Raw genomic sequence first — 13,085 nt, forward strand, 5'->3', positions numbered from 1 at the left:
ACATATACGATATATTCCTTTCAAAAAACTAAAAACTAAAAATGTCTTTCAGATCTGCAGTAAACCTTCATTGATGAGGTTATATATGTGAACCGTTGGATTTGTAGCACTACAGCAGCTAAAATTGTCAAGGCTGCCTTTTCATCTTCTATGTACTTAAATGGTCTTATTTCTTTTTGAATATTGTATTTCTGTATGGATGACTGTAACCATGGCAGCACAAGGCACGCTCACTGACCATTATAGCGCAGATTCCTAAAGGTAACGTTTGTTCTCATATCCCGCCTGAATGCCCAGCATTGCTACTTGTCATCACCAGCCTAGATTTTCCTGTAAGGCTCTACTCGATAACAGCTAGCTTCGACACATGCATCATCAAAGAAGACTTTCTCCAACCTGGCCCCTAATACCATCCCATCAGCTGTACATTCCTTCTGCTAAGAGCTGCGGAAATTATAGCGGCACGCTATGAGATGGCTATGCCTATAAAGGCCACCTGCTGGCTAATAGAGCTGCACCTTCCACGGGAAAATCAATTTATGATGTACACAAAAAGAAAGCAGCAAGCGCAGAGTGCATTTACTGTGGATCATTAAATAACCAGAAACAGAATCCATCTGCTCCACTGAAAGCAAAATGATCATAAGCATATAATAAGCAATATAATCCTATAATCATAATACAAACAGAATATGGTACCATCAACACAAAGCAGCAAGGGCAAATTTTTTTGGATAAAAGCGGAGTTCCACCCAAAAGGTGGAACTTCTGCTTTAAGTACTCCTCGCCACCTGACATGCCACATTTGGCATGTAAATTTTTTTTTTTGGGGGGGGGGGGGGTGTACCTAGTTTAGAGTGGGACTTCCTGTCCCACTTCCTCCTTCCTGCTCTTGGCCACTCCTCCTCTCTGCAATCTTCTGGGACACGTCACATGTCCCAGCAGATTGCCTGGCCATTAGCAACTCGCGCAGTGCGTGCCTGCCCGTGAAACTGAAAGCTGTCACGGCTGGGTGCCCATAGTTGCTATGACAGCACCGGCGGAGAGGAGGGGGAGAGGAGTGAGTCCCATGACCCGCATCGCTGGACCATGGGACAGGCAAGTGTGTGTTTATTACTAGTCAGCAGCTACACTTTTTGTAGCTACTGAATTTGAATAAATAAAAAACGTGTGGAACTCCGCTTTAGACTATTAAATAGAGGGGTACAAAAAATACCTTTTTTTTAAAAAGGAGAAGTATGTTGGTTTGTTTTTTCAGATTCATATGTACCTAGGTGGATGCATCTGTCCCCCAGCGCCTCTACACTGAGAACTGAGCGATTGAACATTGCCGATCACTCGGTTCTCACAGCTCCCCAAGCAAAGAGCCGCTGACTGTCAGTCAGTGGCTCTCTGCTCTGCACCCCCACACTCACTAGAGTGCTGGGCTGTGGAGGGGTGGGAGCTGGCAGCTCAGCCTCTCAGCGGATCGTGTCTTATTTGTTATCTCTCTGATGTTCACGCCTACTCTGGAAATGACATGCATATCACTTTTATGTACCGGGAACGGTGGGGTCCGCGAGACTGTCTGGTATCCTCCACTGTTCCACCTGCAGTTTCAGGGCATTCACCTCATCGATATCTCCAGGTACCCTGAAAAATAAATGCAGAATAGGTAAATCACAATCTACCACTACTGTCATCATTTTGTGGTACAGTGCCGGTGAGCTCTGGGGGTCATTTATAAGGCCCCCAATCTCACTTGTAAATGGGGCTGTTTGCAATTACCTGCAGAGGACTCAACAGGGTTCCCTGCAATTGGCTGCAGGTCAGATGCCCTATATGACTCTGCCTGAAAAGTGGCTCTCAAGTCTGAGTGCTTTCACACAGAGGCGGTGCGCTAGTGGGACGATAAAAAAAAAAAGTCCTCCAAGCAGCATCTTTGGGGCAGTTTGGGAATGGTGTGTACAGTGCTCTTACACCGCCTGTGCCCATTGCAATGAAAGGGCAGCACTGGCGAAGTGCCTGCAAAGCAACATGGGTGCTTTTAACCCTTTCTTTGGCCGCTAGCGATGGTTAAAAGTGCAAAAAGCGCCGCTAAAACTAGGGGCACTTTACCGCTAACGCAGAGTGCAGGCGCTGTAAGACTCCTATTTTTTTCAATGGGACTTCACGCCTGCAGCTAATCCCCAGGCTAATCACAAACAGCCTCATTTGCAAGTAAGAATAGGGTTATAATAATAAATATGAAAGTTAAATACAGTATCTCACAAGAGTGAGTACACCCCTCACATTTCTGTAAATATTTTATTATATCTTTGATCAGCTCCTGCTGTTACTAATCACAGCAGAAGCGGGGCGTCCCCTACCAGGAAGTGCAGAATCACATATATACTATATAGATATATATATCTATAGATATATATACACAGTATCTCAAAAAGGTGAGTACACGCCTCACATTTTTGTAAATATTTTATTCTATCTTTTTCATGTGACAACACAGAAGAAATTACACTTTGCTACAACATAAAGTAGTGAGTGTACAGCTTGTATAACAGTGTAAATTTGCTGTCCCCTCAAAATAACTCAACACACAGCCATTAATGTCTAAACCGCTGGCAACAAAAGTGAGTACACCCCTAAGTGAAAATGTCCACACTGGGCCCAAAGTGTCAATATTTTTTGTGGCCACCATTATTTTCCAGCACTGCCTTAACCCTCTTGGGCATGGAGTTCACCAGAGCTTCACAGGTTGTCACTGGAGTCCTCTTCCCCTCCTCCATGACGACATCACTGAGCTGGTGGATGTTAGAGACCTTGTGCTCCTCCACCTTCCATTTAAAGAGGAAGTAAACCCTTACAAACCACTTTGACCTACAGGTAAGCCTAGATTAAGGCTTACCTGTAGGTCCAAGAAATATCTCCTAAACCTATATGGTTTAGGAGATATTTGCCCGAAAACGGGCACCGCTGTCTACGGCGCATGCGCCGTAGACAGCGGCGCGCAGGCGCACTAAACGCGGCAGTTCCAAGAATGGAGCTGCCGCATTTGTCGACTCCCGTGCGCATGCGTGGGAGTGACGTCATTGCGGCTTTGCCGAATGACAGCGGCGGAGCTGCGAGACGCCACTCCCGTGCGCATGCGCGGGAGTGACGTCATCGCGGCTTCGCCGCTGTCATTCGGCGGAGCTGCGAGACGCCACAAGCAAGATGGATGCGGCGGACTACAGGGGACAGCGGCGACTTAGTTGGCTCCTGTGTCAGGTAAGTGACACATAATGGGCTACTATGCGATGCATAGTAGTCCATTATGCTTTACCTTTGCAGGGAAAAAAAGAGGAAGTAAACTCATCAGGGTTTACTTCCTCTTTAAGGATGCCACACACATGCTCAATAGGGTTTAGGTCTGGAGACATGCTTGGCCAGTCCATCACCTTTACCCTCAGCTTCTTTAGCAAGGCAGTGGTCATCTTGGAGGTGTGTTTGGGGTCATTATGTTGGAATACTGCCCTGCGGCCCAGTCGCTGAAGGGAGGGGATCATGCTTGGCTTCAGTATGTCACAGTACATGTTGGCATTCATGGATTCCTCAATGAACTGTAGCTCCCCAGTGCTGGCGGCACTTATTCAGCCCCAGAGCATGACACTCCCACCACGATGCTTGCCTATAAGCAAGACGCACTTGTCTTTGTACTCCGCACCTTGTTGCCGCCACACACGGCTGACACCATCTGAACCAAATAAGTTTATCTTGGACGCATCAGACCACAGGACAAGGTTCCAGTAATCCATGTCCTTAGTCTGTTTTTTAAGATCCTCAGAGTTCTTTGCCATGGGGTGCCATGTTGAACAATCAGCACAGACCCCCCCTGTCAGGAGAGCCGCCGATTGGCTCTCCTCTACTCGTGTCTGTCAGACGCAAGTGAGGAAAAGCCGCTCAACGGCTCTTCCTGTTTACATTGTGATCAGCCGTGATTGGAAACAGCTGATCACTTGGTAAAGAGCCTCTGTCAGAGACTCTTTAACGAGATCGGTGTAGCGGTGTGTCAGACTGACACCACCGATCGCTGCGATGCACGGCGGCTGTTATCCTGCTGGACGTCATATGACACCCAGTCAGGATAACTGAACCACCGCCCAGCCACCATTCTGCTATAGGCCGGGCGAGAAGTGGTTAAGGAGGTATGGCTTGATCATAGTAACCAGGTTCTTCCATTCATTTACACAATATAGTACAAGAAAACAAAATACAGAAGTGTATTTGGCTGCCTAAAAGCCATCTTTCCAGCACACACTATAATAAATAAAGTCAGGGTGTTTAACGAAGAACTCCAGTATGGCATTTTTACATCCAGCTTGAAGCAATGTAACCATGCATATAGCATACCTGTGGGACCCTTCTAGAAGCTGTAAATTACTATAGTAAACACTGCTACTCCACTTATCCCCGCTAGCTTCCGGGTCCCATGCCATTCTGAACACAAAGCATTCTCTGTATGGCACCCATGCTGAGCGGTGGACCTCCTGTGTTCAGAATGCAGGATGGCAGCCACTTGACATGGAAGCTAGTGGAGATGGCTGGAGTAGCGGGGCATAATGCAAGGTTTACCACCTCATATGAACATATAAATGACACAGGTTCTGTTGCCAATTAAGGTAGGAATTACATTTACTTAGTGCCTTACCTGCATTAAATTAGCGCCAGAACGTAATTAATATGTGCTCGGTTTTGAAAAAGGTATGAGGTGGCAACCTTATTAGTACAGTGATTTCCAGCTTTCAGGTGGATCCCACAGGTACGGTATAGGCACAGCTACATTTTCTGAGCTGGACCGATGTAACTATGTAAAAACTGCCATACCTAGAGAATTCATCTTTAAACACTGCACTGAAAAAAAAAAAAAAAAATGAAAATCTAGAAAGCACCTACCTAAATATTCCTTCCGTCCTCTCCCCACCCAGGGTCAGCACTTGCTGCGAGAGCTGTGTCTGTACCCAGGGCAGACGGCGTTCAGGATACACCGACTTCTGTCTCTCCATAATCTCCTCCAAGGAGCTCCCAAACAGTGAGGGTGTCAAGATGGCATCTCTGGCTTGTTCTATCTCCTCTAGTGTTGGCTTCCTCAGACCCTGCAAAAACAACAAAGACAATTTAAATCTGAACTCAGGGAAATCGCTAAATACACAATAGTAAAATATGTATGTGGATTGTAGAAGTTTTATAATGATGTTCAACCAGTCTTGTGATCCAGCTACCCCTGCCAAAAAGCACAGGCAGGTCAACGATCTCCTTGCAGACTAGGTTGTGGTTAAAACCACTTGCTGACCGACCCGTTGTACTTAACTGCTTCATGGCAGCAACTTTGGGCAGAATTGCATATATATAGAGATATATATATAAAAAATTCCATACAAATACCTTAGCAGCACAAAATGATATTGGGTTCTGTATTCCAGGGGCAGCTTTGTCCATTAAGGGCGCAGCCTCCCCTATTCATCGCCGTCACCCCCCATTTGTCTGTCCGGCCCCTTTTAGCACCCGGGTGCATGAATTCCAAATGCGAGGGTGGGTATTTTTTTGAAGCACCAATTAGAACCAGAGACTCATATAAGCTTCAAAAATAGGGTGGGCTCGGGTGTGTGAGAATAAGGAATAAATAATCCCCATTTGGATCTGATAACCGTTTCCCAATTGGCCGAAAAGGAGAAATGTTCTGATTGGCCGCCAAGGAGGCGGGAGGATACGGAAGCCACCGAGCAGGGGAAGCTGCCTGTGATGCCCGCGGACGAGAGCCAGGGAAGCCGCCCGTAATTGCCCACCATGGATGGGATAAGTGCAGCGACCAACCAGCCCGGGGGGGGGATGGCAGATGCCGGCCCTCCCCCCCCCCCCCCCCCCAAAAAAAAAAAAATTACCACCAGCTGCCACTGCTGTATTCTCTAAAAGGGGTGGCATTGGGAGGTGGGTAGTAGGTGGAGTCAAGGCATAGCGCTCAGAGGTGGGTAGGGAACAGAGACAAAGGGTGCATCAGAAGGGTGGGTGGGGGTCCTGCGCCTATTTTTTGAGAAACAAAGCCCTGATAATAATAATATCGCTGAAAGAGCTGTGTGTAAGCAACCAATCAAACTGCACAGTGGTAGATCAAACTGATTTAGAATCCAAGTGCATTCAGAGCAGAGTATTCCTGATCAGTCACTGGATCATTGCCGTTTCCTTTACCAATTACCCAACTATGACATAAATAGAATTCACCTTTATGAACTTATATAGCACAAGCAATCCCTGTTTGTTTTCATATGTGAATTGTGTAGCTTAGGAGGCTAATTAAATACAAACTGCGACACTTGCTATATTATTTCTCATGTAGGGGCTTTGCTTGCGTCCAACAGTTTGTCATCTCCAGTGATTACACGAGTGCACTTGAGCACAGAAGTTATTATTTCTAGCTCCTCCCAGTAAAGTTCTGTTCTAACTTACTGTCTTTAGTTACAGTGCCGTTTTAGGGCAAATTCACACCATCAGGAAAGCTACGCTAGGTGGCGGTGTGGTGCGCGATTCAAAGCATCACACTGCTCACATTTTTTTTTTTTTTTTGCGTCAGCTTTATTTGACATGTACAAAACACACACTTCATTCACTGCAATGTCCAGCAGCACGATGCGCTGCACTGCCTGACATTGACTTGGCCCTAAACTGGCCAGGGCCTGTGATGACAGCTATCAAAGCACAGGGGAAAGACCTGGAGGTAAAATGTAAAGTATCTAAAATAAAAACTTTTTTTGTTGGTTTTAGATGGAGTGTGCAAGGTTTCTCGCTGACTGTACACAAATACGTGGCCCTACTGGACTGGGCTTTTTCTGTGGTGGCCCATATTTGCCTTCCTTTGTACTGGGAGTGCGTTGAATCTTCTCAGTGCTAATTCACACCAGATGCAGTCCCGTGCGCTTTTTTTCTGCGCTAAAAATGCATGCACAGTGTTTTCCATGTATTCCAATGGCTCTGGTTCACACCAGTGCAGTAACTGACCAGAAACTGACTGCCTTGGTGAACTAGAGTCATTGGAATACATGGGAAAATACTGTGCATGCATTTTTAGAGCAGAAAAACTGCATCTACTGTAAACTGGCCCTCAAGCTACATTTTCTGCAATCTGATTGCGTGAATTGGGAAAATACCACAGTCCGACCACTAGTTGGAGCCGAGGAACATGCCTACTCTTCCTAGGATAGAAAGTGCCATCTAGTGGCCATAATGTGGCCTTTTGCCGCATTCATACATTTTACTACTGAGAACAAAATCAGTTTTCCCCTATTTGCACAGAAAAAAAAAAAAAAATGACACGTAGTTTTGATAGACAAATAACTATGCAATTTTTCTATAAAATACACCTTTTAGTCTCTTCTGCCAAGATCCCCCCCAGTTGCTCACTAATGAAAACAAGGAACAAAACTTTACAAGGACAAATTTAAACACCTGGAAATGTCCTGGGAGTCAGACGCCTGCCAATGAACTTATGTGTAGAATTGTAGCACACTGACCTAATCATCGGGATCCCGAGAATTTCCCCCGTACTCTGCTGGTGACAGCAGCACGCTCAGGTCTTGGCAGGAGACGCGTCTCTCCGAATTGTACCCCAGCTGAGACTTCATGACATGCCCTTATATGGGGATGTTAAAATCCACAATGAAACCCCAAGCAAAATAAATGGTATAACAAAACCACAACTTGTTCATGGAGCGGAGCCCATCTGAGATTGGGCCAGGAAAGAGCGATCCATCCTCACTGCAGGGTTAGTGATGAGCAATGCAACATCCACAAATGGGTAATAAGGGGTATAGATGGAATTGGGAGGGGGGCTGTCAGTTTGTTAACAAGCATAGTTTTCCTTTAATCGTAAGCTCTAACAAGCAGGGCCCTCTGTTTCCTCCTGTATTGATTTGTATTGTAAGTGTAATGTCTGCCCTTGTGTTGTAAAGTGCTGCGCAAACTGTTAGCGATATATAAATCCTGTATAATAATAATAATGCTAAAATAATAATGTTATAGATATAAAAAATAAAAAAAAAACACAACATTACGGCCTGCTGTATGCAAAAAATACAAAACAAAATGACAATTCTATTATTACAGTGGAACCTTGGTTTACGAGTAACGCAGTCAACAAGCGTTTTGAAAGATGAGCAACTTTTTAAAAAAAATTCTGATTCGGTTTGTGAGCGTTGTCTCCCAAAACGAGCATAATACAAGCTAACGGGGTGTGCAGTACCGCATTTGACGAGAGGTGCGGGGGCGCTGGGGACACTGAACAGTTTGGAGCCATTCGGAAGTACTCAGAAATACTCCGTTCCCGAGGCTTTCTGAGCTGCACCGAGTATTTCCAAGGCTCTCCGGCACCCCAACCCCCCACCACCTCTGGCCACATGCGGTATTTCATGTAATAGAAGTCAATGTGGAACGAATTATCTTAGTTTCCATTGACTTCTATGGGGAAACTCGCTTTGATATGCGAGTACTTTGGATTACAAGGATTCTCCTGGAACGGATTATGCTCGTAATCCAAGGTTCCACTGTGTTATTAAAGTAGAACTAAAGGCAATTTTTTTCCCCATTTTGGATGGGGTAGGGGAGAGATGGGACTTGTAGTTTCTCAACAGATGGATGGCCACCAGTTTTAGACACCTGGTCTAAAGTCATATCCTTGGGTCACCATGACAAATACAGGAGTGAGCCCCCATATTAACAACATGACAGGGGTACTGAATCTTAAAACTAAAAATCTAATTTTGTCTGAAGTTGGAATTAAATAATGACTAGATGCAAATTACAGCTAGGAGAAACAGATCATTGGAGATTCTATACTCCAAACCTTGGCTAGGATGAGACAGTTCAGACACGGACAGCATAAAGCCATTAAATCAGGCCATACAGGGCCAGGACAAGGGGTGGGCAGAAAGAGCGGCTGACCTGGGCACAGTGTGTATTGTTGGGACAGGGGCGGCGCAAGTTCCTTCTACTATAATGCTGACAGGAGTAGTGACAGTGGCATTGCTACTTTTGTTAGCCTAGCACTGGAAGCAGCAAGGAGAGGAGGAGAGAGCCGGGAGGAGGTACGGGCTGTGCTCTCTCTCCTCTCATCCTCATAAGCTCACACATAATGAAGCGGGGGGTGGGGTTGCAGGGTGCAATTTGCCATCTTTGCCTTGGGCACTGGATAATCATGTCCCAGCACTGAGGCCATACACTAGTAGACTTTCATATAAACATTTGTATTAAAATTCTCAGTACATTCAATGCCTTGACAAATGTAACTCAAAAGTACTTCAAAAAGTTTTCCAAAAGTATTTTGGAAAAAAATAAAATAACTTTACCAAACATAAATCACTGTCAGAAATGAATTTAAGAACAATTTTTCAATCCTGCGCTTTCAAGTTTACTCTGCACTGCAATTGAAAATGAATGTCAGTTTGACCCCCACTCATTATTAGAAAAATCGAAGGAATTTTCTTAAAAATGGAAAAATTGGAACAAATTCTACTAGAGTGATAGCCAGGATTAGGAATTCTCACATTCAGGAAACCTCTCAGGCAGAATGGAGTTTCCACAGAGAACATAAATGTCACCGTCACCATATTTACTCAGAAATCTGATGTGTACAGTGCTTAGTAAACTCGGGCCACTTTCAAAAGGTCTAAACTAAATTCCAAGTCCCTGAGTACACAATCACATACAATGTATGCCAAGTCTGTTTCTTTATAATCCCAGCCTGTTTCATGCACACCAAACAATGCAAGAAATCAGGACACCTGAGAACACGGAGGCTGCAACAGTGGCACTTTACTTCCAAAAATGCTTAGCTGCCTGGCTGTCACGCTCACCTTCTGCCTTCAATACTTGTGTCAGTGACCCAAATCACATAGACAATTACCTACCTCCAGTCCGGGCCTTTTCTGACACTTTTTGCTCACATGTAACAAATCGGTATTTATTTTTTTGCTAGAAAATTACTTAGAACCTCCAAACATTATATATATATATTTTTTAAAAGCAGAGGCCCTAGAGCAGTGGTCTCCAAACTGTGGCCCAGGGGCCAGATGTGGCCCTTTGTTAGCTTTTATCTGGCCCTGGGGGCATTATTTCACCCACTGATACCAACGGGGCATAATTTCCCCACTGACACCAATGAGGGGGGACATTTCCTCCCAATGATACCAACAAGGGGCACAATACCTCCCAATGTCAGCAACAATGGGGCCCAATGACATGAACGATGGGGTCCATTTCCTCCCACTTACACCAATAATGGGGCATAATTACTCTCACTGAAACAAAAACAATGGGGCATTATTTTTTCCCACTGATATTGGGACCTTTGCTACTCCCACTGCCCACAGTCCGGCCCTCCTAAAATCTGAAGGAAAGTAAACTGGCCATTTGTTTAGAAAGTTTGGAGACCCCTGCCCTAGAGAATAAATTGCTGGGTTTTGCAATCTCTTTATGTCACTTGGGATTTTCGCATTGTTTTTTTTCAAAAGCTATTTTTTGGGAAAAAATACACTTTTTAGAATTTTAATGGAAAAAACAATACAACTCAATTTCTTTCTAAAATATAAAAGATGAAGTTACACCGAGTAAACAGATACCAAACACGTCACGCTTGAAAATTGCGCACTCCCGGGCAATGGCGACACACGACGTACATTTTACTATCCATAGGTGAAACTTTAAAAGCCTTTACAGGTTACCACTTTAGAGTTACAGAGGAAGTCTGGTGCTAGAATTACTACCCATGATCTACTGTTGGCAGCGATACCTCACATGTGTGGGACGATTTTTACCTGCGTGAGGGACCAAAGCACGATTTCGCCTTTGTGCACAAGCAAGGAAGGATGGGGGAGCTTACATTTTTTATTTTTTTTGATCACTTTTATTGCTGTCATAAGGGATGTAAACATCCTTGTGACAGCACTATGCATGTCCTCTTTATGGAGATAAAGCATCTAAAAGCATTCAAAACACCAAGATCTGCGTTTCTGAATGCTTTTGATTTCAAAAAATGCAGCTGATGGTTTATGAGTAAACTGGAAGTGATGTCATATGATCGCTTCCAGTTTTCTATAATGAACCGGCCAGTTGCTTGTGTCTGTGACTGGGGGGGGGTTGTCCCTTTCCCCTGCCTGTAATAGCAATTGAGCGGCTGATGAGCCGCTCCTATTGCTATTACAAGAGAGCAGATGGCCGGATCTAAACAACGATACCGGTATAACCACCAAACCTCGTTGCCTTCTACGACATTCTTGGTTGTCGTCCCTCTTCCAGGCTCTGTCCTTCATGGGAAAAGCTTGCGTTCAGTTTAAAAGGGCCTTTCTATCAGTCATGTAAAAAGAGTTGAAATTGAAGTGCCACGTCACTGCTAAGAGGTCCAGATACAACTTTATTCCATTATCTGTCCTTTATTTTCATCCCACAGTTTCTTTGCATTTCAATTATTTTGTAGACTTATTGTAGGCAATACAGTCTGGACTATAAACAAGTATGAAAGCACTACAAACTCATACGGCAGAAAACTAAAGCTCACCATACATGTTACAATTTCCTTTAGATCTGCTAATTATGTGGTACAAGGGCCTGCCTAATTGGATAGATTAGGCAGATCCTAATAATACATAGTTTCATTATTATTAAGGTACTTATATAACGCCGTCAATATACGCAGAGCTTTACATATACATTGTACATTCATATCTGTCCCTACCCTCAAGGAGCTTACAATCTAAGGTCCCTAATTCACATTCATATACTAGGACCAATTTAAACAGAGCCCAATTAGCCTACCAGCATGTCTTTTGAGTGTGGGAGAAAACCGGAGTACCCGGAGGAAACCGACGCAGGCACAGGGAGAACATGCAAACTCCAGGCAGGTAGTGTCATGGTTGGGAAGGCACAAGGTTTTTTTTACCTTCATGTAAAAAACCTTATCTGTGCAGCAGCACCCCCCCCCCCCCCCAATACCTACCTGAGCCTCATCGCGATCCAGCGATATGCACAAGAGCAGCGGCTCTCCGGGCACTCTCACTCCTCATTGGCTGAGGCAGCAGCCGTTGGCTGTCAATCACAGCCATTGAGGGGGAGAGAGGGGGCGGGGCCATGCCTGTGTGTGAATGGACATGCAAAGCAGCGGCTCAGGAGCGAGCCTGCTCAGGTGCCCACACAGCAAGCTGCTTGCTGTGTGGAGGACCCAGGCTGATCTGTGCAAAACAGGCATAACAGGTTTTTTCATTTTTTTCAAAACAACAAGCCTTTACTATCACTTTAACTCTAAAGTCAATTGTAATGTGCATGGTCACCCTTTATATATACACACACACACACATATATATAAAACACACATTTTTACCTTTTTTCCTCCAGTAATTGCAACTTTTTGCAGTTTTCGGTAGCAGTATTTGGCATAGGTGCTGATCGGCAGACCTGGAAAATAAACAAGACACACAAATCAGATTGGAATTTATGAGCACCAAGAAAACAAGGTGACACCAGGGATAAATTAACTGCAAAAATATTTATACGTTAGATCATATCACGTCTAAGGGCGAGACCATCCAAACCTGGAGGATGATCTTGGATAGAATCGTTTTTTTTATTTTTTTATTTACCTCTCCCCCTGCTGGTGTATTGTGGTATTGTAAGGCAGCCATACTGAAGCAATAGCCTTCTATTAAAGAAGAAGTAAACCCTGATGAGTTTACTTCCTCTTTCATTCCCTGCAAAGGTAAAGCATAATGGACTACTATGCATCGCATACTACCCCATTATGTGTCACTTACCTGACACAGGAGCCAGCGAAGTCACCGCTGTCCCCTGTAGTCCGGCGCATCCATCTTCCCGGTGGGTCTCGCTGCTCCGCCGCCGTCATTCGGCGAAGCCGCAATGACGTCACTCCCGCGCATGCGCATGGGAGCCACCACTCGCGGCATATCGCCGTTGACCGCGGCGCGCTCAGTCTTTCTGCAAATATCTCCTAAACCGTGTAGGCTTAGGAGATATTTCTTGGACCTACAGGTAAGCCTTAATCTAGGCTTACCTGTAGGTCAAAGTTGGTTGTA

The 13,085-nt window shown here is 44.8% G+C and overlaps 1 protein-coding gene across 2 annotated transcripts in view; it reads right to left on the bottom strand.

Moving 5' to 3' along the window:
- LOC143935266 (rho GTPase-activating protein 39-like) overlaps positions 1-13,085 on the bottom strand; it is a 151,616-nt gene that overhangs the window by 15,679 nt on the left and 122,852 nt on the right. For both annotated transcript variants that reach the window (XM_077458998.1, XM_077458997.1), the window contains 3 exons: positions 12,377-12,450; positions 4,912-5,111; positions 1,541-1,632 (listed from right to left, as the gene is read on the bottom strand). In XM_077458998.1, the coding sequence (XP_077315124.1) occupies positions 1,541-1,632; positions 4,912-5,111; positions 12,377-12,450 (366 nt within the window). The remainder of the gene's footprint in view (positions 1-1,540; positions 1,633-4,911; positions 5,112-12,376; positions 12,451-13,085) is intronic.

Source organism: Lithobates pipiens, unplaced genomic scaffold, assembly GCF_037356315.1.
Source record: "Lithobates pipiens isolate NorthernLeopardFrog02 unplaced genomic scaffold, aLitPip1_a1.2 Scaffold_28, whole genome shotgun sequence".
Classification (NCBI taxonomy): Eukaryota; Metazoa; Chordata; class Amphibia; order Anura; family Ranidae; genus Lithobates; species Lithobates pipiens.